Source organism: Papaver somniferum, chromosome 4 (assembly GCF_003573695.1).
Source record: "Papaver somniferum cultivar HN1 chromosome 4, ASM357369v1, whole genome shotgun sequence".
Classification (NCBI taxonomy): Eukaryota; Viridiplantae; Streptophyta; class Magnoliopsida; order Ranunculales; family Papaveraceae; genus Papaver; species Papaver somniferum.
The window spans coordinates 108,222,833-108,249,368 of NC_039361.1; the positions used below are offsets into that span (position 1 = coordinate 108,222,833).

At 36.8% G+C, this 26,536-nt stretch overlaps 1 protein-coding gene across 1 annotated transcript; it reads left to right on the plus strand.

The window, feature by feature from the left end:
* Positions 1-18,385: 18,385 nt before the first annotated feature.
* Positions 18,386-22,991, plus strand: LOC113272975. The gene is made up of 7 exons (XM_026522752.1): positions 18,386-20,739; positions 20,827-21,123; positions 21,237-21,342; positions 21,453-21,535; positions 21,974-22,318; positions 22,636-22,750; positions 22,890-22,991. Exons 1-7 carry the CDS (start codon positions 18,386-18,388, stop codon positions 22,989-22,991), a joined length of 3,402 nt encoding a protein of 1,133 aa, XP_026378537.1.
* Positions 22,992-26,536: the final 3,545 nt, after the last annotated feature.

Genomic DNA, 26,536 nt, shown 5'->3' on the forward strand with positions numbered 1-26,536 from the left:
AATAAATCTGATAAGTGCATATTTTACATATATTTAGTGTTAATTTCATGCTAGTATTTGTCGGTTTTCTTGCAAATTATTGTATATTACGCTTGTTTTCTCTTATTTGTGTTTTATTAGGTGAATCATCTGAAAAGAAGTGAATTTGTGCTTAAATGTGAAATAAAAGAAGCTAGTTACAAGTGGAGAAGGGCCAAAGAGCAAGTGGAACTCATTCAATTACAAGAGCAGATTTTATATACATGTTGAAGACTTACAATGAGCAGATTTTATATACATGTTGAAAACTTACAATACAATGAGCATAATTCTATTTCCAAGTACGAAGACTTATTTACAAAAGCAAAGGTAACCAAAAGATGAGAGTTATTGAAGTTTATGATACGAAGACATTACAAGTTGTGAATATTCAAGTGGTAAAGTACTTCTTTCGTGGACATGTTAATTTAATTTAATTTTTACTGTAGTTACAATCTTTTTATCAAAAAAGAAAACAAAAACAAAAACAAAAATATTTGCATTTAGGATTTATTTTATCAATAAAACCATGAGGAAGAAAAAATTATAAAGAAGTTTCAAACAACAAGGAAATAGAGGAAAAGAGTTACAAATTGTCAAAGTTTTATGAAGTTCAAGGGTTATCATCAACAGTTGAAGTCGAAGCCGAAGGCCAAGAAGCTGAAGAAGACGAGCCGAAGACGTTTCTATTGGATGCTGTGAGAGTGGTGCTTTCGTCACTGCCATTCGGATGTGAAGGTGGTACGTACTCCCATCCTTGTTGTAGTGGTTGATTTCCTTTCTTAGAGATCATCTGAAAAAGTTTTTTATTTCCCACGATCTTGTGGGGCCTCCAGAAATAATTCGGAAGGATTCCTTCCCACCATTCAACGTGTGTAGGATTTATCTTTTCATTCCTACCTGCACACATGTGAGACCCATAAAAAAGTCGTCTTATTGAGTGCAATTATCATAAAATCCTTTTAAGTGAGGCAGAAGTCGAGGCGAAATGCTTATTGGTCGCTCTCAAACACGCGTTCTCTCATTATGGTGTGATTATTTCTCACTCAACAGTTAAGAATGAGAATATGTTCTTTGGTATTTCTAACTTCTTATTACTAGCATGCAGAAACTTTATATCCTCATAGATCTTTGGATGCTTGGGACGCTGGAAAGCTTTGAAGTTGGAGTAGGTTTTGTGGGTATACCTCTAGTAAGCCCTCACGAGACTATAACTCGTCCAATAGGGACACCTAGGAGTTTAAAGGCTTGTTGCACATGCTAAGTGCAACCGGGTCCCAACGAAAGGAAGTTGTCGTACGTTAGGTTAGATAGTTTGCTCGAGGACTAGCAAAAGCCAAGTGTGGGGGAATTTGATAAGTGCATATTACACATATATTTGGTGTTAATTCCATGCTAGTATTTGTTGGTTTTCTTTCAAATTATTGTATATTACGCTTCTTTTCTCTTATTTGTGTTTTATTAGGTGAATCATCTGAAAAGAAGTGAATTTGTGCTTAAATGTGCAACAAAGGAAGCTAGTTACAAGTGGAGAAGGGTCAAATACCAAGTGGAACTCATTCAAGTACAATATTTCTACTTTTCATTATGTAGAGGAAGAGAAGACAAAGGCAATGGCGAAAGAACGGAGTCATTCTGAGTTCGTATGAAGAAGTTATGAGCAAAACAAGAACTTAGAAGACTAAAGGGAAACATGGTTATTTTCTAAGGAAGTGCTATTGGAAACCCAACCGACTGTTAGGGGACACCTTCCTGTTAAGGGGAAGGTTGTTTCATGGGAACTGCTAAGGGAAGTTCGGTCTTTTACAAAGAGGAAGGCAAGAATTCAAATAATACTAAAGGCACCTGACCTCTTATTCAGGGCACTTCGTCTTCCCTATTTCTAAACAAAACACAGGCTATGGCAGTCGGAACTTGGTGATCATGATGATCACGACGGTGATGGACTTTGATCAACAACTATATTCGAATTTAAATATATCATTGGGATCATGGGGACGACAAAAATCTTGGGTACTAGTCTGATTTCCATAAATCACTAGCTAGAAGATGATATTTGGGTGAAATACTTCCACACCTGAAACTTTGGAGTAGAGTTCTTATTTATACTCAAAAGGTAATGTGAAGCAGTTACATAAGTTGTTACAGACTCTATTCAAAAACAGACCGTAAATATAGCCTAAGAATACTTCATAGTTGATTGCTCTGACTGACTCAATGAGACCCGGTGATAGTGCTTATCTTGTTATTGTTAACAAGGTGCAGCTGAGTCAGTATGCTAACACCCTCCCTCAAGTTGAGCTGGAGTTTACGGATGTTCAACTTGTCACGCAAAAATTGAAACCTAACGGAAGGCAGGCCTTTAGTAAATAAGTCTGCTATTTGATCCCTTGAACTAATGAAGTGCACCTGCAGTTGTTTAGCTGCAACTTGTTCACGGACAAAGTGATAGTCGATCTCAATATGCTTTGTCCGTGCATGGAAGATAGGGTTTGCTGTCAGATAAGTGGCCCCCAGATTGTCACACCATAAGGAAGGCACAGAAGTATGAACCCCTAATTCACGCAACAGAGACTGAATCCAAATAAGCTCTGAAGTTGCAATAGAAATGCCTCGATACTCTGATTCAGTGCTTGACTTTGAAACTGTCTTTTGTTTTCTGGCACTCCAAGAAATAAGATTCCCCCCAAAGTAGATACAGTAGCCACTAGTGGAACGCCTATCATCCAAATTACTTGCCCAATCTGCATCCGAATAAGCATTGAGAGAATAGTTCAAGGCCGGTGAGAAAGACAAGCCGTAGTCAATTGTGTGCTTCAAATAGCGTAAGATTCGTTTAAAAAGTTCCCAATGCTCCAGATAAGGCTCATGCATAAACTGGCAGGCTTTGTTAACAGCCACTGCTATGTCAGGCCGGGTGATGTGCAGATATTGCAAGGCTCCCACAACGCTTCTGTAAAGAGTGGGATCATCAAACAACTCAGCACCATGGCGACGAATTTGGAGGTTAGTAGCCAGTGGAGTGCAAACCGGCTTAACCCCATCTAGTTTAGTGCGATGGAGTAAGTCTGAGATGTATTTCCGTTGTGAAAGCCCTAAGTTGCTTCCTTGACGTAAAACTTCAACACCTAGGAAATAAGAAAGAAGACCCATATCTTTCACAGCAAATGCAGTGCCTAAATCAGTCACCAGCTGATTTATCAAGTCAGACGAAGAGCCTGTCACAATTATATCATCAACATATATCAACACATATGTTGTAGAATTACCAGAAATTCTGATGAAAAGAGATGAGTCCGCTACTGACGCCTTGAACCCCAACTGGAGAAGATGACTGCTGAGACGAGAAAACCATGCACGCGGTGCCTATTTGAGACCATACAAAGATTTATGGAGCTTGCAGACGTGATCAGGGAAGTTAGGATCGACATAGCCAGCAGTCTTCTTCATGTAGACATCCTCTTCCAAGACACCATGCAAAAATGCATTTTCAACATCAAGTTGACGCAACTGCCAGCCATTCATCACTGCAATTGAAAGCACAAGTATGATAGTGCATGGTTTGATCACTGGTGAGAAAGTTTCTCCATAATCCACCCCCTCTTGCTGTGTAAACCCTTTAGCAACCAAGCGTGCTTTATAGCGCTGTACAGTACCATCCGGGTTGCGCTTAATCCGAAAGACCCACTTAGACCTCACTACATTCATGCCAGACACAAACTTTACAAATGAGTAAGTTCCATTTCGTATGAGTGCATTTATCTGAGTGTCCATTGCGTCTCTCCATTCTGGAATTTTGCAGGCCTTAGAGTAGCAAGTCGGCTCCATAAAAACTTCATCATGCAGAGGATATTTAGTGGCGGCAAGACACAATTTCTGAATTGGTTTGGTAATGCCTGATTTTGCACGTGTGACCATCATGTGACCCTGTTGCACTTGCTGAGTAGTAGGTTGAATCCCAGAAACTCCAGGAGCAGTAGACAAGTCATTCATTGCAGACACATCTGAAGTTGCTGGAGAAATATCTGGAGAATTTGGACCAATTGCCTGAGACTGCAGCTCTAATGCTGGTGTCAGCGGCTGTTGTAGCTGTAGCTGATCAGGAGATGATGGGCTGAAAACTGCAGAGCTAAGAATGTCTGTGCATGATGCAGGAATCGGCTGACAAACGGCAAGAGCTTGCTGCTGTTGAGGAGAGAATGGAAATGTGGTTTCTTCAAATCTCACATGACGTGAAATGTATTGTCTATTGGTTGGCAGATGAAGGAAAATATAGCCTTTATGCGCTGAACTGTATCCTAAGAACACACAAGGAAGTGACCTGGGTTTTAATTTGTTTGCATTGTATGGCCTTAGACAGGGATAATCCAAGCAACCAAACACCCTTAAAAAGGTATAATCTGGTTTCTTTTTGTACAACAATTCTAGAGGTGTTTTTGAATCTGATTTAGTTTTAGGTACCATATTGATAAGATAACAAGCAGTTGTAAAAGCCTCTGACCAAAAGTCTTTAGGAAAGTGAGCATGAAATAGAAGTGCAAGACCACTTTCTGTGACATGCCTTATACGACGCTCAGAAAGGCCATTCTGAGCCGAGGTGTGAGGGCAGGAAAATCTATGTTGAATGCCTGAACTATTTAAATAGGAGGTAATTCTTTTGTACTCAAGAGCATTGTCAGATTGGAAAACTTTGATTTTGAAACCAGTCAAATTTTCTACTTGTTTGTGAAAGTGAACAAAGATATTGTAAGCATCAGAACGATGAACCATTGGAAATACCCATGTGTAGTGAGAGAAAACATCCATTAACAACAGGTAATAACGAAAACCATTCCTTGATAGTTGTGGAGAAACCCAAATATCAGAAACAACCAAACTTAAAGGAGTATCAAAGACAGTAGTACTGAGAGAAAAGGGAAGTTTTCTACTCTTGCTAACATGACAAGAGTGACAGAAATCAAACTTCTTATGCAAAACAGGAAGAGAGAAATTCCTAATTATTTTTTAAACAGTTCCAAGCATGGGGTGACCCATGCGCTGGTGCCAAACAGGTAAACTGGCTGAGAGAAAAGACTGAGGTATTTTGGATGAATGAAAGTCACCTACGCCATCAAAAACATACAACCCATTCTCATTCCTCCCCCTTGGCAGCACTGCCCCTGTGCATTTGTCCTTCACAAGAAAAAAGCTTGTGTGAAACTCAAAAATCACGTTGTTGTCCTTACAGAATTTAGAAACAGATAGAAGATTTGTTTTAATCTTAGGCACATGATAAATATGATTTAATATAAAGAAACGTGAATTATGAGTGAATGTTGCGTTACCAATATGTGCTATCTCCAGACCATTACCATTACCTACACGAACTTGATCCGTGCCCTCATACTCATGTGGTATGCAGATGTTGTTCACATCAGGAGTTAGTTGATGGGTCGCACCAGTGTCAATTACCCATTGTCCATTAGTTTGACCACCTGGTAAGGCAATATAAGCCTCAGGCGTTTTTGCAGGTTGTTGAGCATCTCTGTCATAGCGAAACCAGCATCTATCTGCAGTATGGTTACGCTTTTTGCAAATATGACAATAGACTGTACTATTACCAGAATTTCTTGGAGGCTGTTGAGGACGACGATTATTGTTTGGCGAATTTGGTCCTCTCGGTGTTTGTTGGACTCCTCTTTGTGCAGGTCTGCTTGCAGAAGATGAGGAAGAGCTGACATAATTTGCAACTGGTTCTTGCAACTGAGATAGTTGATGTTCTAACCTCATCTCAAATGTCAGAAGATGAGTGATGAAGGTGGATATGTCCATTGTGTCAGCAGTACTTAAAGTAGTAACAATAGGGTCATATGTATGATTTAATCCATTGCAAATGGATTGCTTTTTCTCATGAGCTGGTACGGTATATCCTGTGGCTGCAAGCTGATCAAACATACGCTTAGCATCATTTAAATACACCTTCAGAGACTTATTACCTTTGTTCAGATTATGGAGTTGTCTCTTTAAATTCATCTGGTGAGCAAATGTTTTTGGAGCAAACTCAGACTCCAAGGTGTCCCATATCTCTTGTGCAGTTTCAAGTTCTGCAACTACACTGAGAACCTCAGGAGTCAAGGTAGAATTCAGCCAACCAACGATCAAAGAATCTTGGTGCTCATATGCAGTGAACGCAGGATTAATATCCTCACTTTCTGGTAGATTTCTTGGTGGTTTTTCTTTTGATCCATCAATAAAACCTATTAGGTCATAGCCTTTCAGTATAGGCTTGAACTGAGCCTTCCATAAAACATGATTAGTACCAGTGTGTTTTAAGGTAACAAGGTGATGGATTTGAACCTGGCGTAGAGTTGTAGTAACCTCTGCCATTGTTTGGATTTTTTTTGGTTGTATAGGTTTTAGAATAAGCGCGGAAGCTGGGTTTTGGATCTTGAGCCTGATACCAAGCTAGAAGATGATATTTGGGTGAAATACTTCCACACCTGAAACTGTGGAGTAGAGTTCTTATTTATACTCAAAAGGTAATGTGAAGCAGTTACATAAGTTGTTACAGACTATTCAAAAACAGACCGTAAATATAGCCTAAGAATACTTCATAGTTGATTGCTCAGACTGACTCAATGAGACCCGGTGATAGTGCTTATCTTGTTATTGTTAACAAGGTGCAGCTGAGTCAGTATGCTCACTAACATCACTCATACTCGAATTTGGCAGTGGATTATTCGTTTGCTGCCATTGAACTCGACGATGACGGTATGGGTCGTGGTGAAGATGCATAGAAGAAGGAAGAGGAGCTATCTGTGATGGAGATGAGCAGTTGAGGAAATATAGTCAGAGAAGTTGGCTTGCTGCCATTGATGGAGTCGAGCTGATGATGATCGGTGACTGAAGTTGGAGCTCGAGAAGTCGTGATGATCACGACGGTTGCAGTCGAGCTTGGTTTGCTGGCATGGAAGAGAAAGGACATTGATGGAATTCGCATCTGCCATTAGTGATCGATTCTGCTGAGGGAGAATCTCGAGCAAGTTCAGGAAGCTGCTAATGATCCTGGCAGAGATGGAGAACACGAGCAAGGTCTGTTGTTGTGCTCGAAAGATTGCTACCATTATCAGTGATGGAAGCTCAGAGCAGTGAACGAGAGAATGGAGCTGTTATTGATGGCAGAAGATAACGCAGTAATCGACACTGCTGTGATGATCAAGATGAATGGGGTGAAGTTCGAACGGGGCAGTGGACGGAAGAAGAATGGCGACGGTAATGGAAGAGAAGAATTCTGGGAAAAGAAAATTCAGTGGTGGGACCCGGCAGAAGAAGTTTGCAGAAAATGACTCTGACATGTTGGGCTCCGGTAGAAATTCAGTGTAGCACCATGTATCAATTTGGATGTATAGGTAGCACCAGAAGAAGACACTTCAATCTACACGGATCCCTCTATATTTTGGTCCACTAAGAAAGCATGTACATCTTATTAAGCTGCTCCATGTCATATCGTAGCAGAAGTATTTACTTTGCCAATACAGATAACTTCTGTCTCTGATTTTGTAGTTATCAATGGCGGAATTTTCGTGAAGTGGTCTGCACGCGAAGGAAGAAATAGGCGGCTACAATAACACATGATTTATAAAGGATAACAGTTACTAAGTGTTGATACTATTTCATATAAAACAAAAAAATCCCACCGATCCTAACCGTTGGATCGATGAAATGTTATCGACACTTAGTAATGATGTTATTTTTCTTTATAAATCGTGTTTTCTTTTAACATTTTTCTCCATCCAGAAAGATAAAAACGGAGAGAGTAGATTCGTATTAATTCCTTCTTGTTTGTTTATTTGCGTACTTTTAATTATGACTAGCTAAACTTTTAATTGATTAGGGATGATTTCAAAGTCTTGAACAATGAAGCATTATTTTCTTTAACCACTTTATTTCGAATTTTATTTTATTGTTGATTATCTTTATTATTTTTAGTGTCTAATAATATTGAGGGGTTATTTAAAAATGATCAATTAAATTAACCAATCAATATTTCTTCTACTAGTTTAGGATTGTGTGATATGTGTAATTGTCACATCAACTCTTTACACAGTAGTAAATCGCAAGAGCTGACAGAGTAATTTTGTTAAGCAATTGTGTGTAAAGATAACACTAGTAAGCAGACCGAGCCTATGTGTCTGATGTTGGGATCAACCTGATTCATAGAGTGTAAAGCATTCGACTAACTTACACCTTGAGAGCTTATTCTTGGTGGGTTGGTTGGATAGAAGCTGGTAGTCGAGCGCTTCTGTATCCAGTGACAGTAGGAATCCGGGGGATAGCAGAGCTTATTGCTATTCTATGGTTGGTAACAATATAAATTTAATAAGAGATAAAATTTTATTTAATTAAGCTTCGGTTAAGTGACGGCGAATGATTCCATAATCATCTTTCTCCTTATTGTTTTAAACCAATATTTATTATTTCCGTTTTACTAGTTACTTTAATTTAAAAATCTAAAAACCCCCGTTTTGATTACTTTTAATAACTAGAAACTGCCTGCTCTTCGTGGGAACGAACTCCTTGCCATTATATTACCAGTTAATTGTGTGAAAAGAAGTAATTAATTTGTTGCGCTAACGACGCGCACCAAATCCGTCTCCCACGAATATACCTACGAGTTTTGTTCCGTCTTTTGATAAATCAAGGTGAACAAGAACCAATCAATAAACCGGTCTTATATTCCCGAAGAACAGCCTAGTATTATTGATCACCTCACAATAATCTTAATCGACGTAGCGAAAAAAGATATTGTGGAATCACAAACAATAAGACGAAGTGTTTGTGATTACTTTTCTATCTTGCCTATCGGAGATATAAAATCTCAAGCCAATTATTTCAATTGTACTCGTATGATAGAAACAACAAGATCAGATCACACAACTACAAGAAAAGTAGTATCGGTCTGGCTTCACAATCCTAATGAAGTCTTTAAGTCGTTAACCTGGTTTAGAAGAAGAAACCAAAGGTTAAAGGAGAATCGACTCTATCTATGCAACTAGTATCACACGTAAGGTGTGGGGATTAGGTTTCCCAGTTTCTAGAGTTCTTCCTTATATAGTTTTCAAATAAGGGGTTGCAATCAATATTAGCTTGGTAACAAAGCATTCAATATTCACCTTTAGATGAAAACCTGATTAGGTTCAAGCTAATATTTTTCAACCGTTGGATCGAAAACTTAGCTTGTTACACACAAATGAAATGTCCAATTTTGGGTTTACGAACCGTTCCCAAACATTAATATTTGTTGGTTCAACAATAGTTAACCAAATGGTTAGCCATGTGATTACTTTCATATCAACCATATTCTTCTTCACCATAACTAGTTCAAATGACTCAAATAAACTAGTTAGAGAGTTGTTCAATTGCTTAGATCTTATGTAACTACATAAGACACAATCGGAGCAAAAACGGTTTGATTTACTCGAATAGGTTCATGAACTTTATAGCCACGGTTTGCAAAAGCATTCCTTATTTTAAATAAACATGAGTTCAAGAACAACCGGTTTTAGATATAACCTTCTCAAGTTCGCGGACTGGGTTCGAGGACTTAAGCTCATGGAAGGAGTTCACAAACTCCAGCAGAAATTCTCGGGTCGAGAACTTCCGCCAGTTCACGGACGGAGTTCGAGGACTTAGTTCGCGGACTTAGTTCGCGGACTTGGCTCACGCCACTTCCATTTCTCTTGATCAACAAATTTCACAAACTTTGGTTCAAGGAATAAGGACTTATAAATATATGTGTTTCCACAACAATGCTTATATCCTACCAATGGTTATGTAATCTAAACTCTCATTTCAATCATTGAAACATTCTCAGAGACAGATATAGTCATTATTCACAAACCATTTTTCGTCAGAGCAATTTTCAAAGTGATTAAAACATAACATGACTTTCGTCACTAGGTAAAGATGAATTCGGCTAAAGCGAAAGCTTACCAACACATATTTCGAGAAATAGATATGCGAGATAAACTCGGCTCGAAATAGCAAATGTGCATAATGAAAGTTTATATATCAAAACGACTTTTGTCTCAAGAGTAGGAGATAGAATAGATAGACTTTTGAGTGACAGATAAGTTCAAGTCTCCACATACCTTTTAGTCGATGAAGATCCACCAGTTCCTTGAGTAGTCCTTCGTCTTGTATGATGATTTCCATGAAGTTCTTGAGCTCAACTACACTTTCTATCTTAGTCCGAGACCTTTAGCTATGTAGGCTAGAAATCAAGACTTATAGTTTTGATAACTAACATTGATAAACATGCTTGAGATAGCAACGCATGCGAGTTCGACCGAGCAATGCTCTAACACAATGTGCAAGAATCAATCAATTTCAATCAACAACCAAAGGTTGGATTTAACAATTGATCGATTCAACACACAACCTGTGATATTTTTATTATATAACAAAATATAATGCATAAAAATAAATAATACAGACACCAGAAGTTTTGTTAACGAGAAAATCGCAAATGCAGAAAAACCCCGGGACCTAGTCCAGTTCTGAACACCACACTATATTAAGCCGTTACAGACTCTAGCCTACTACAAACTAACTTCGGTCTGGACTTTAGTTGAACCCCAATCAATATCACACTGGTTCAAGGTACAATTGCGCTCCTTACATCTCTGATGCCAGCAGGATACTATGCACTAATTCCCTTAGATGATCTCACCCACAATAAAGATTTGCTACGACCCAAAGTCGAAGACTTTAATAAAAAAATCAAGGTAATAGATAAATATGACTCCCATAGAAATACCTACGATTTTTTGTTTTGTCTTTTGATAAAATCAAGGTGAACAGGAACCAATCAATAACCCGGACTTATATTCCCGAAGAACATCCTAGAATTATCAATCACCTCGCAATAATCTTAATCGACTAGCGAAACAAGATATTTCGGAATCACAAATGATGAGACGAATATGTTTGCGACTTCTTTCCTATCTTTCCTATCGGAGATATCAATCTCAAGCCAATCTTACGATTGTACTCGTACGATAGAAACAGCAAGATCAGATCACGCAACTACAGAGAAAATAGTTAGGTTTGGCTTCACAATCCCAATGATGTCTTCAAGTCGTTAACCTAAAGGGTCTCGAGAAGAAACCTAAGGTTAAAGGAGAATCGACTCTAACTAATACAACTAGTATCACACGGGAGGTGTGGGAATAAGGTTTCCCAGTTTCTATTGTTCTCCTTTATATAGATTTCAAATCAAGGTTTTCAATCAAAGTTACCTTGGTAACAAAGCATTCAATATTCACCGTTAGATGAAAACCTGATTAGATTCAAGCTAATATCTTTCAACCGTTAGATCGAATCTTAGCTTGTCATACAAAAATGAAATGCACGTTTCATTTAGTTTTGGGTAACCATACCTAAAGATGTACAGTTAGTTGGTTCAACGGTAGTTAACCAAATGGTTATCCATATGATCACTTTCATATCAACCATATTCATCTTCTGCACAACTACTTCAAATGACTTAAAAGAACTAGTTAGAGAGTTGTTCAATTGTTTAGACACAATTGAAGCAAAATCGGTTTGATTCACTTGAATCGATTCATGAACTTTATAGCCATGGTTTGCAAAGATTTCATTCTTTATTATATAAAAGTTTGAGTTCATGAATGGACCGATTTTAGAAAGTAACACACTTAAGTATGTGTACTGGTATGCGTACTTAAGTAACCGGTTTTGATTTTTTTTCAGTTTCCAAACTCAGCAGAAATTCATGGATGTGAACTTCCGCAAGTATGCATACGGGTACGTGTACTTAGGTAACCAGATTGAGTTTGTTTTAGTTTCAAAACTCAGCGGAAATTCACGGACGTGAACTTCCGCCAGTATGCATATAGGTACGCATACTTATCTAGTCTCCATCCGCCAATTGCACACATTCAAGAATGCATATATTAGGTTCCCGGTTTATGGACTTGTACATTAATGTGCAAACAAACTATGCTTGTATCCAAAGATGGTTACATGATCTAAACTCTCATTTCAATCATTGAAACTTTCTTAGAGGATGTTATATAGTTGTTATTCACAAACTATTTTTCATCAGAGAGATTTTCAAGATATTGAAATATCAACATGACTTTTTTCATGAGTAAAGATGAACTTGGCTAAAGTGAAAGCTTATCAACACATATTTCGAGAAATAGATAAGCGAGATAAACTCGGCTCGAAATAACAAATGTGTATAATCGAAATCTATATACTTATACGAATTTTGTCTCAAAATATGAGATAGAATAGAAAGACTTTTGAGTGATAGATAAATTCATGTCTCCACATAAATTTTAGTGGTTCCTTGAGTAGATCTTCGTATTCATATGATGATCGTCGTGGAGTCTGGAGCTCAACTACACTTAACTATCCTAATCCGAGACTTAGCTATAAGTAAACTAGAAATCAAGACATATAGTTTTGACCACTAAATTTGACAAAAAAGCTTGAGATATCAACGCTTGCGAGTTCGAACAAGTAGTGCTGTAACAGGTTCTTAGCATCATTTTTGTTCAAGATCTCGTAGCTATAACAATACGGAAACAATTGTTCTCAAATATTGCTATACAGTGTCATAGTATTATTACACATCATCAAAGTTCAATTATACCACAACTTTCAACATAATACTATGGTGATATGTATCACACCCTCTTAGTCAATACTTTATCTCACAATGAAAACCACTCCCCCTTACATAATGATCCGTAAAACATATATATGTAGTGTAAACTACAATTAATTCTCCCCCCTTTTGTCAATATAAATTGGCAAAGGTAAAAAAATTATGGGACATTAAGAAATTCTCATAGAGATACTTCATGACTAAAAGAAAACTTATCAACTTTGTTTCGATGATTTCACATAGTCGAAACTTAGTGTATTCACCAAGGAGTCAATAAAGATACAAGATAACTCCTACAATATTCCACAGCCGCACTCCCACACAAAGATTTTGCAATCAAGCACAAGTTTAATTAAGAACTCTCCCCCATAAAATGTCATTCCCAATGGAACAACAAGAGCGACATTTCTTTTACAAGAAAAAAAGGATTTCTTTGGACATTAACAAATCACATGAGACATGAATTTGTATCTAGAAACTCGAATAAATTAATCCACAAGGAAAAATCATAGATTAATTTAATCGGAACTGCTCAACATAAGAAAACTTACGGAGCCATACAATACTTTCACATAAAATTGGATCACGGAAAGATCAATATTGCGGAATATTCAAAAGTTTATTCTATTTTCCATCAAAATATGCATAATGACACAATATACTTAACTTTTGAGCATATATGGAATAATCACAGTTCACGGACGTAAACCGCATATCCCATACCATATTTTTTTGCAATATATAAAACCAATAAAGATTAATACTTTAAAATCATCTTTCAAATAACTTAGAATTTAAATAAATAAATCTAAAAACATTGCAAGATGAAAAACGTTGACAATAGCTATGTGTAATCACAATAATTGCTATTTCAAACCCTAGTTATTATTCTTAAAACATAAGAATACATTCTCACAAGAAGTTTCCTAGACAACAAAAATTAAATGTATACTAAATCAAAGTACACTTTGGGAATCTTCACGGGTTTTGAGACCTTTGAGCTTGTGATTGACAACATCTATAGCTTCTTCAGAGAAGATATCCTCATTGAGAAGGTCCTTAACATGTGTCTTCATGAGAACAGGGTCAGCGTTAAAAAATTTCAACTCAGCTTGAAACTCATCGAGACCTTTCATAGTATCAATGAGCTGCAATTTTGCTTCCTCAAAGTATCTAAGAAAATCATGAACCACTTCAGTAGAAACCATTTCATCATGCTCACATCTTGATGAGTATATGCATAATAGCATGAGACATCATAATAATAATCAGAATTTTGATCTTTGATATCGTCAGCATCCACTAGGGTTCTTTTCTTCTTCCTTTTGAAACCGTTACCCATACCTTTATCAAGAAACCCTTTCATAAAATCACAAGTGCGAGAAGGAGATGACATCTATAATATAACACAAAATGATTTGTTTAGTGTCTATGGTCCCTTTTCTGGACCAAAATACCCTCATTCATTTTAAGTTATCCCTTTGTATCTTTTTAAAGCTAAATTACAAATGAAGATTTAAATTACCACTGCCTCCACCACCACCGCCGCCTTTTCCACCACCACCGCCGCCTTTTCCAATCAAAGAACGCGGATATTATCATTGCCGCCCTACCAACACCACATCCTCCCCTGTCAAATTAAATATAAGTTACACCTACCACCATCGACATAATCACCAACAACACCGCAAACATCATCATCACCGCTGCCAAGCATCAGCGTCAACACCACCGTCGTCACCACTGCAACTCCCGAAAATATCACTGTGCCCTTTTGTGTTTTTCCAAACTCAACTACTACATCCGTGTTTTTACCGAGAATTTGGATGGAAATTTTAAACATTAACCATTACTCACTTCCTTAATCATTCCTTCACCACCAGAAACACCCCGTAACCGTCAGCATCACAAATACAATAATCAATTTTTTCCACCCAAACCAAAATCGGTCGTTCACCACCACCACTACCTCACCAAAAACAACCACCGCATTAGCACCGTACATACACATTCTTAGATTTTGTTTTCGAATTCAAACCCAAATTCAAGCTGTTATTTTCGATCTCGGTTGAGATGATGGGTACTTATCCCAACCTCACAAATCAAACCCATAACCACCGTCATAGCCCCCATATCATTTTCAGAGCCACCGTCACCGTTTATGTTAAAACTTTTAAGTAGTTGTTGCAATTACATCAGAACCATGATCATAACCAGTAATTTACCAAACAATTTCCTCCCCCGTCACCATCACCGTCTTCAATCTCTGTGGGAACAAATTCAAACCAAAATTTAGATATACACCACTAGCCAGTCTACGATTCTCAAATTATCGTATGGTTGCACCAATCACAAATTCAGATCATTCAATCATGAAAACACAAAACTGTATATATCGATTATTACAGGAGATCAAAGAACCCGAATTAGGGCATCAATCAACGGTATCCAAATTTTTCTTCCAAAAAACATTTTCACCATTACTGATTGTATTGGATACGAATGATCAAGGCTGAGAGGTTGTAGTGATGTCGCCCCGGCAGCGACGGTGAGATGTCATGCTCAGCAGAAAACTAAGAATGAAGACACTTTAACACGTGTTGTCCATAATGAAAGGTTAGGCTAATGATTTTCCTGTTTACTTTTGTCACGATTATTACGTGATTATAAAAACTGTTGGTCCCATGATAAGAAGCCTCATTTGGATTTATTGCCATCTTGACGCTAAAAAGGATTTCTAATTAAATGATTTTTGCATTCAAATATACTGCTGCCTTTAGTGTTTTGTTCGTTTTTACTGCCACTTATAACTTGCTTTGGTGGCGACTAGAGAGACGAGCCTACCTGCAGAGATGTTTTGCATTGACATCAATCCCCGTGCCATTATGGCACGGACAATCCACTATTTCTTGATATGAGAAAATAACCTAGAGTGAGATAATATCAACATCATAGGATAAGTATATAAACGGTTGCTCAAGGAGTAATTTTTACGGTTTCTAAAAATTGGTTTGTGACAAGTAATGTGGGTACTCGTAGGAAAACTAATATAGCCCTTGAAAACAAAGTTTTAGAGATACTGTAAATGTCCATTTTCTTGAATACAAAATACAGTATATTTTTAGGTGAAATTTCTATTTTTCACAAACTTTAGCTCTATACATTTATGTTCTCAAAGAGAAAAATTTAGAGCATCAGATTAACAAACACTACACCAAAACCAGGATTTTGTAACAGTGCAACCTGTCACAGTTTATTTTTCAGTCACAGATACACCTGTGATAAGTCCTATAACTGTTATTAAATTTTGTATTCGTGATAATACTTAGGACTTGTTAAGGAAGGTAGTGTGGTGTACCCTGGAATCTCTCAATCAACTCAGTCAAGTAACAAATCTGAAGACTCAACAACCAAGTCTGGTCAGCAACAATAAGATCCGACTAATAACATGGGATAGTTATCTTTATTTAGAATATCTTGTTATCTCAATGTACTTATGTCTAATATAAATATAAGTGTTTCATCTCCACAAGTTCTGTGGAAGTCATTCCTCCAAAATATCTGTTCTAAGTTGGTATCAGCCAGAGAACCAACCCACGCTTCTCTTTCAAAAACTGAAAAAAAACTAAAAGAAAACTTCAAAAAAAAAAACTTCAAAACCACTTTCATATCAGCATCCAAACACTCAAATCCCCTCATTCTTCCACTGTGAAAGAAATAATATACCCCTAATCTGCTCATCAAAATACTTCAGAGAGTTTTAAACTCTACATCATCTTTAGGTGTTTGTTTTTCACCCATATCACCAGTTCCATCACCTACTTTACTCACATCATCCATCCATTTTACCTGCAACACAAGTCTCTATCACCAAATCATAACAATTCACCACCGCCATTAACACCGTTTTCTGCTAAGCAAGCTTGTTCACATGTCTATAGCTAGTGGCAAGGCCATGTATCAACACTTTAGATCTGGTATTAAAAACATTCTTAAAAACCAGTTCTAAACAAATTTCAATACCAAAACACATGTAACCATTACCAATTACATCTGTTAACCAACACAGGTCAGTACTACCAATTGAAGAGGTATTTCAACTATCTCACACAACCATTTGAAGAGGTACTTTGATTATCTCACATTATGAATTTGAAGAGAAACACCAATTTTCTCGTACAACAGTTTGAGGGGCAGTTACAAGTTCGTTTCATAAGTTCAAAAGATCAACAAGAAATTTTTCACAAAGATTTTGTCTGCACCAAGGTTTCACTTTATAAGAGACAAGTTGCACATCCGTAAACTCCAGTACAACTTAAAGGGGGGTGTTAAGGAAGGTAGTGTGGTGTACCCTGGAATCTCTCAATCAACTCAGTCAAGTAACAAATCTGAAGACTCAACAACCAAGTCTGGTCAGCAACAATAAGATCCGACTAATAACATGGGATAGTTATCTTTATTTAGAATATCTTGTTATCTCAATGTACTTATCTCTAATATAAATATAAGTGTTTCAGCTCCATAAGTTCTGTGGAAGTCATTCCTCCAAAATATCTGTTCTAATCACAATAATATTTGTTGATAATTATCTAAGCAATAACAATTATAATCAGAAATGATGATTCCACCCAAAATTTTCAACACATTTAAAACAACCCCAAATTTATCACTCTTAGAAATTTTCTTGTCACAATTTTCCCAACATTTTCACAAACTAACAGTTGTATTTAATTTTTATAAATCAATTTTTTTTTTCATTTTCTTAATATTAGAAAAAAGGCATCAAGACTAAGTCAACAGTCCATGACTTAGCAAAAAGTTGACTTGAACAAATGTAATCCCTTTTGTATCGAATTTTTTCCAGACAAATACAAAATAAGAGAACTCTTCCTCCTTTGTTCTTCGTGCGTGCCGCCATTGAAACCCTCTGAGAGTGTAAAATTTTCTGAAAGTTAGTCGTTCACCAAAAAAACATCTGAATTTTAATCTAAACCCGATCAATTTTAGCTAGGTTATATATTCTGGTATTCATGTCGATTGATTTAACCTAAATTGTGAACGATGAAAATGAAGAAGATGGCTGAGATTTGATTCTGGTGAAGATAAATTTCGTTGATTCTTCCATTTCTTCGGCAAGGTAAGTGATTATGAGTTCCAAATTTCTTAGGAATGAATTGATAATTTGTTTTGTTATATGAAATTGGGAGAAAGAGTAATCATTGTTTGTAATCCCTAATCCTACCGTATCTAGTATTTGTATTCCATTATCCTAGTTGGAAGCTCATATAAATCCCCGTACTCAATCTAAGATGATGTATAATTTTTAGTAGGTTAAGTGTTTGATGAAATGTGTTACAAAATCCAAAGTTGTTTCCTTCAATTTTCATTAATATTAGTAGGTTTAGTGTTTGATCCCAAAGTTGTTTGTTTTGAACTTTCAGTAAGTATAGAAAATGCCAAACAATCGCTTGAGACATGGGTTTGATTCATCTTGGAGAGTTCTGATCCAAACCATAATAAGAGTTGTTTGTTTCCCTTTTTAGTATTACTAAATTAGAAACATGGCAATGTGCTTAACTTTCGATATTTTTTGAATTTGTCAGGCTAGATGAAACTGAAGAATACATGACCTGTTCATTGAAAGAAAGAAGTTATTTAAAAGCTTGAGATTTAAGACATATTTTTAGAATGTCGGCTGTTGTGAATAAAGCTTGGATGAATGAACCAGACATATTTAGCAAAACATATAGAGATGGGGTTAAATTTTTTATGAATTATGCAGCTACATATGGTAATTCGGACACAACATGTTCTTTCCCATGTTCTAAGTGTCAAAATGGGAAACGTTTGGAAATGTGGGAAGTGAGGAAACATCTTTCTGAGAAGGGTATTGATAGGAGTTATGTTGTTTGGTTCTTTCATGGAGAAAAAGAGGGTGATAGTACGATAAGACGTCCAAGTGGTAATTTTATACCAACTGAAATGAATGATGAGCAAGCTAGAGAAGGTGTAATAGAAGATTTGGGTTCCTTTGTCGATGCTGCTTATGGAGTTTTTGATCGGGGTGATGGTGTTAGTGGTAATGAAGAAGTTGAAACTGAAGAATTTGTTCCTGAACCAGATTTGGGGAAGCGATATTACAGGTACAAACAGTTGTCTGAAGACAAGTTGTATCCTGGTTGTAATACTAGCATCCTAGCTGCAATTGTGGAGCTGCACAATGTGAAGAAAACGTATAAGATTTCAGCTAACTGTGTAAATAGTTTGTTGGGTGTGATAAAGGGTTGGTTGCCGAAAGGAAACAATTTGCCAGTAAAATACACAGCGATGAAGTCGATGCTCAAAGATCTGGGGATGAAAGAAAAGTCGATTCATATGTGTGAGAATCATTGTATTTTGTATTACAAAGAGAATGAAGATTTGACAAGCTGCCCGGAATGCCTCGCACCAAGATATAAGGTTAAGGTTGATAAATTTGGGGAAAAGTTTTCATCGAACGAGCCTTCCAAGGTATTGAGATATTTTCCCCTCGGGCCAAGGCTCAAGAGATTATATACGGTACCTTGGATAGCACGTGCAATGACATGGCACGATCGAGCAGAAGTTTCTACAGATTATATGCGTCATCCGGTTGATTCATCTCAATGGGATTTAGTGAAGAAGAAGTTTCCTGAGTTCGCAAATGAGGGCAGAAATGTTTGGCTTGGAATTGCAACTGATGGATTTAATCCTCATGGTATGCAGTCTCTGAATTATAGTTGTTGGTCTGTGATAGTGGTTGTGTACAATCTTCCTCATTCCTTGTGCATGAAACCTGAGTTCGAAATCATGACGATGTTGATTCCTGGGCCTAAGGCACCGGGGCAAGATATTGATGTATGTCTCCGTGTGCTAGTAGACGAGCTGAAAGATGTGTTTGAGAATGGGATATCATCTTTTGATACACACAAAGAAGAATCGTTTCAGCTGAGGGCTACTTTAATGTTTGGTATTCATGACTTGCCAGCACAAGGTAATATGTCTGGATGTACCACGCACGGATATTTCGCATGTGTACATTGTGCATACAAGACTCGAAGTGCGTATCTGTTATACACAAGAAAGAATGTTTACCCTAATTATCGGATATACCTCAGGGGTAATCATCCTTTAAGGAAGGGAGAGAACTTGGGATTAGAAACTGATGAAACTAAAAATGCTCCAAAGCGACTATCAGGAAAGAAGTCGTTGGAGAAACTAGCAAATGTGACTTACAAACCTGGTAAATTGGTAGTAAGAAGCAAGGCGCCGAAAAGAAAGAGATATGATCCCGATGCCGATGATGATACTTATGGCGATAGTGTTGACGAAGAACTTACCGGTGCATTCTATAAGGAGTCCATATTTTGGGAACTGAAGACCTATCGTATCCTGTATTTCCGTCATTGTGTAGATGTAATGCACACTGAGAAGAATGTAATGGAGCATATACTTGAGACGATCTTTGATATTGGTAATAAGTCTATGAAATCGTGGAATGCAAGGGATGAATTGAATAAGCTTGTCTTGCATTGTGGACAGTGGACTACCCGTAAACCTGGGAGCGCAGTTGCTGGAAAACCAATATTTGTCTTAAGCAAAGCTGAGAAGGAATCATTTTGCAAGATTCTTAAAGACCTCAAATTCCCTTATGGTTTTGCGTCGAACCTGAGCAACAATGTTAATATAAAGAATTCAAGTTTCAGTAACTTCAAATCCCATGACTATCACGTCATTATGGAGTATTTGCTACCTGTTTGTCTTCAGGATGCTTTTCCAAAGCACCCTGAACTGCGTCGCGCACTTCACCAGGTCAGTTTGTATTTCAGATTGCTTTTCTCCAAACTCCTAAGCAAAGGTGGACTGCAAGAGGCTAAATTCATGGTTTCCGAGGCAATGTGTGTGTTGGAAAAGTATTTTCCAGCTTTATTTTTCGATATAAGTGTTCACCTCATGGTTCATTTGGCTGATGAAGCATTGGTCTGTGGACCCGTTAGATATCGGTGGATGTACCCCTTTGAAAGGTGAGTTTATGTTTTGCTTATAAGATGTTGTTTTTCTGGATTCGGCCTATATTTTCTAATGAAATTGCAATGTACAAACTGATACAGGACAATGAAGGAGTTCAAAAACATTCCCAATAACAAAAGATACATTGAAGGGTCTATTAAGGAGAACAACCTCGTAAATGAAGCAGTCACGTATGCCATGGAGTACAAGTCAAAGCCACGCGATGGAAATCACCAAGCCAGTTGGGAGGCCTCTCTCGGAGAAGAGTCAGAGTATAGTGATGTAGGTCCTATGGGTAAAAAAGGAACGACAGTAATGCTCTCTTCCATGCAATTTATACAGATACGGAGGTGGGTGCTTTTTCGATGTAATCCAGATGGTCTTGCTGATTATTATAGGTATTTTCGTATAAATATCTTTAGTCTTTCAATTATACACATGGTGAATTTTAACTCATTCATAAGCAATGATGATTTTGCTTATCTTACAAATCTGATTTTGCTTTATGTAGCTACTATTGTGAAAACCTTTTGTTGATTTCACGAGATGCTGGAAATGAGGTTTCGGACGACGAAGTTGAAAAACAAACAGAGTTCATCGAGTGGTTGTATGAAAAGGTACTGAATTACATCTTCGACCTGAAAATATACATTTTTTTGGCTTGGATGCATAAAAACTGACTAATGGGTACATGGAACTGTCATGAATCCTGAATAATACGTTTTAGACATCTTATGTTACAAGTGTTAGCAATAGCACACGTTATGCAATTTCTAAACATGATAGGTTTCTTAAACAAGGTGATACATGGTTAGCCTTGATCTGTTTTTGCTACCGCGCTCTCTTTGCATACATCTTTCTATTTAGCTAGTTTATTATGATGAAATGAACGTAATTAGAAAAGTAATATACTTGTACTGATGAACTGATGGTTAGGCTTGAACTGATGGTTAGCTTTGAACTGATGAAACTATACAGCTTTTGGTTTAGACTTGCATACAACTTTCTATTTAGCTAAAAGCATCAGTTCTACTAACTTTTTTTGCATACAACTTTCTATTTAGCTAGTCTATTTAGCTAGTTTATTATGATGAACTGATGAAACATTTACTACTTGTGTCTCTTTTTGGTTGCATAGCTGTTAAGAGAAAATAAAACGGATACATTGTTGTGGCGATATGTAAGAGGTCATGTTGATGCGAAAGAGTTTGTTATGTACCTTGTGAATGGGTTTGTTTTCTCTCCCAGGTATCATGAAGAAATAGTTGGTTGTCAAGACAGTGGTGTTTGCATGACAGCAAACACCACATTTAGGAGCAAGAAAGGCGATAAAAATCCCAAAACTGTATTGACCAAGTGGTATGGGGTTGTTAATCAAATTTTAGAATTGGACTATGGTCAATTTAATGAAGTTGTGTTTTACTGTGACTGGGTGAAAGCTGGAAGTGGAAGCAAAATTTGTCCGGACTCGGATTTGGTTTTGGTGAATCTGAAGAGAATGAGGGATTCCGATAATATGAGGGACGAGCCTGCAATTCTCGCTGAAGAGGCAAGTGGAGTGTTCTACTCCAAATATTTAAAAAATGCTGATTGGTGGGTTTTTATCCATTCACCCCAGAAGATGATGCGGGGAATTGATAATTTGGAGAAACCCGTAGTTGGCAGTTTTCAACAACTATTGTTAGATGAACCTAATTTACGCCCTTTGTTACGTCCTTTGACTAATTTTCAAAATTTGCAGTCGTTGTAATATACTTTAATCGTCCTTTGATGAATTTAGGAGCTTAAATGTATGAGTTTTTATTAGACTTTGTTTGGTGTATGTGAACTGCCTTGTCTATGTACATAAACTACATAAACTTCTATAAAAAAATCAGCTTTTTGTTGTCTGCATTTTTGGTGTTCTGCAGGAGGAGTTCTCAAGTGCCTAATCTATGTATGAGTTTTCAACTTTTTGTGTATTGCTCTGTAGTATCTTGCAGTTTTGGAAATGTCTTTTTGCCTTTGTTTGTCAAGTGTATTGAGGTTTGCAAATCTTTTGCACTATCCCTACAGCACTGTTTAGAATTCTGGAAAAACTTGCGGTTACTTTTGTTTGGTCTGTAATTCGTAGGCAATGTTTTGTTTTCACTTTTGGGTTGTTTTGGAGTCTTTTTTTCTGCAGTCTTTGGTTGTGAAGTTTACTGCAGTCTCATCTATACTTGTAAATCTTGTAAGCCTGGCCTTGGCTTGGCTCATTTTCTATTTAATACAACCTCTGAAATGAAAGACATAAAAAAGGAAATGAAAGAGAAGCAATGATATGATAAGAGCGTAACAAAGATTAGATGGTAATAGGACATGAAGAACAGTTTGAGAAACAAAAAGACATTATATTTCTTAGTAATTATAAGAGGAATACAAGTATTTTTAGAACTTACTATCAAAAGAAGCTGCACATCAGCACTAAGTTCACAAAACAAAAAACTATACCAAAAAGTTACACATGTAACGAAAGCTGCACTAAGTTCTCAAAACAACCAAGAACTAAAACCAAAAGTGATTTGCTCCACACCGTTACGCATGTAACTTAAACTGCTCAAAAAGATACCATCACCCACAACATATTCATTCATCCACAAATTCCAGCCGTTTTAAAGGCCATACTAACCATCCAGATATACCTAAAAAGTCCTTCAAAGTCATGTAATCATCCCCCTGCGGTGCATCATATACAACACAAGTCTCATCCAAGATGGTTTCAATCTGCACTCTCCTCTCGTCTGCTGCAAGGGGTTCTCCATGAAACATTCTGCCCTCCAGTCCCTGCATAATGTAACCCTTAGCAGCTCCTGTCTTTTTTTTTGTTGAGTAGGTTCACATATTGAGTCGTTCCATCGGTAGTCTCTTGATTACCCATAGCATCAACAACACTTGAAGTAGAGCAAACAGTGGTGGGACTAGAAGCATCAACAAATGGTACTTTGTTGGTCTGTTGACTTAACACATACTCATGAAAATCTTGTGCATCACCAATGAACCATCATTAACCAGGGTAGCGAAATAAATCAAACAACTACTAATTGAGATCTGAGAATATACAATAAAACTCACCTTTGATAGCTTATTAATCTTGTCGACCAACCTACTGTCCTCCTTTGGTTCTTCACTTGAGCTTGCTTTACTAGCATTCACTGTCATTGCAAGTGTTGACGTTGCGGCATGGCTCTTTGTCAGATGCGAAGAGAAGGCACGGAATAACCTTTTCCTTTATCCGGTCCAAACACATCAGTAATTGCATCATTGTCAAAGTCCATCCCAGATAAGTCACCATCTTTGGCGAGATTCTTTCTATTTTCATGGGAATTCTTTACTTGTTCCTGCAAACATTACAAGAAAACTATTACAAACACCACCTAAGAGTATAAATATTATCAGGAAAACCACTTAACACACATATATACTCACAAATTTTTCAACCGCGCTAGGATGTACTACTCCATCTTTTCCTTTGTGGCATTCCATCCAAATTTCAGGGCGCCCATCAATAATGACTTTATCTTTCAGTTTTTGTAGGCATACATTTGGGAAAAAACAAAAGATTTTAAGTTTCCATGACAGAACACCAACTTGATTCAATTTGCGGGGAACGGTTATTGAATACAATACTTACAAGGTTGAAACTTTTTTTGGCATATGAAAGCCTTCCAAGAGTGTGTCTGAGTACTTTCTTCTCACAATTTTCCTTGTACTTGGCTCGTTTGGCTGAAGATTCGGGTTTACGTTCATTATCAATAAACTGTTGCCAAAACGGAAGGTGGTAGCCTCTCGGAATTGCAGCTAATAAATCTTCAGTGGTAACTTTTCCTTTGAGCTTCTGTCTCAACTTGTATTTGAATGTCCTAAATTTTTGAGAGTAAGTATTTTCAACTTTGGGGCGGACAAGACTTGATGGCGCGCCAAATGTAAACTTCAGCTGAAATACACAGTAAGAAAAGATCAGAAACATGATTAAGCTATAACACTATAGCTTGAATAGATCAAAGACCATGAAAATTTACCATCAAACCGTTCCATATTTCATCTTTGAAAAACTGGGGAACTAATCTCAAATCTTCAATGTTAACAGGGATGTGCGTTCGTACAAGCTTCCCAACAAGAGTAGCAAACTTTTCACAGTTTTCACCATAAGCCCTCCCAGCACCATCAATAGTCACCATTAATCTCAACCCACCTGCAGCAACAGGTTCATGATCATCTTCATGGCCATCTTGAGGATCAGCAGCAGGATTAGGTACAAGATCAGCTGCATTTTTCATCTGCAACAAACAATGAGAAAACAATGATATCAGTTCTACTTTTTCAGTATGTCATGTATTGTTTATTCATAGAAACAATACTATGATTATCAAAACTTATGCATTATTGACATGTCAGAGAGGTTACTAATAAACAACACAAGTACAATAACAAGCCTTAATACGAATGTCTGGCTCTCAATTAGCACTTTACACATACTTGGACAAGCAAAATTGAATGCATATTTGGACTCAATAGTCTGTATGTACAAACAAAAGGCTAAAAGAAAAACTGAAAGAAGCATTAAGGGTTGTAATTTTTGGCGATTAGTCAAATCATTAACCATTTCAATGCTAAGGGCTCTAACAGTGTTACTATGATTATTATATCAAAACAAAAATTGAAGTCTGAATAAACAGCAAAACCTAACAAGAAAAACAAACAAACCCAATACTTGAAAATATTGTATAAACAAAAATTGAAAGCAGATTTGAACTCAGTCAAGATTGCCTCAATACTTGTAATCCCTAAAATTTGTAATAGCAAAATCTAAAAAGAAAAGAAACCTAATCGTTTGAATACCTTTTAACTAATCTGTATGAACACCTTTAGGAGTGAAATAAAAATACAATGGATGATTTATAAGTGAGATCTGCAACAACAGGAGAAGCTGAGATGGTTTGGTTTGAGCAGGAGATTCAACACCTATTATATAGAGATTTTGATGGAAAATTGGGGGGAATAATTGGTGGGAAACTGAAATCACAGGATTCCAAAGATTTTGAAATCCTTTCAGTGACATTGATAGAATCGGGAGGGAGAATGGAGCGGGAATGTAGAAGGAAGGGAAGAAAACGAATGGTGAAAAGAAAAATGAGTTTCTTCGATTTTGTTTTAGATGTAGGTTTTCTGTATCAGTACACGTTTGACACGTTTTTTTCCACGCATGATTAAATCATAGTCAACTAAATCCTGTGGTTAAAAACGTTTTAGCACAATTTTCTTTACTTTATATATTTTTTTTAATTTTGGAAAAAATATATATATATACATAATTTTCTTAAAAAATCAATTTTCGTAAAATTCCCAAAGTGCGACCTTCCTTTAAAAAATAATAATATTATTATTATTAAAGAAGCATAATTTAAAGCAAACAAAATAATAATAATTATTATAATAAGATTTAAAAATATATATATTATTATTATAAGATTAAAAAATAATAATAATAATAATTTCTTAAAAAATTACGCATGATTCGCAGTCACACCAGCTTTATAATTAACATATATTCTCTAAGACATCTCTAACCATCTCATGCCTAAATTACACTGACTTTCTTTGGCAACGAATGGGATGACTAGACGATATATGAGTACAAAACTGAACTGTCTTGGCCCAACTGTCTGATTAAGTCCACTAATTGGGATGGCTTTGAGAAAGTCCGTTGCATGTTCAACCCGTGATGTTTAAGTCTAATATACTTCGTCTTCAATTCATCCGAACGAGAAACTCAAGTCTAACTGTAGTAAT

Excerpts from the sequence above, each read along its gene's own strand:
- LOC113272975 (XM_026522752.1), top strand. The coding sequence starts at position 18,386 with ATGTCGGCTGTTGTGAATAAAGCTTGGATGAATGAACCAGACATATTT. Across the intron at positions 21,124-21,236 it reads GGTCTTGCTGATTATTATAG|CTACTATTGTGAAAACCTTT; the intron begins GTATTTTCGTAT and ends TGCTTTATGTAG. Across the intron at positions 21,536-21,973 it reads CTTAAACAAGGTGATACATG|GTATCATGAAGAAATAGTTG; the intron begins GTTAGCCTTGAT and ends TTTCTCTCCCAG.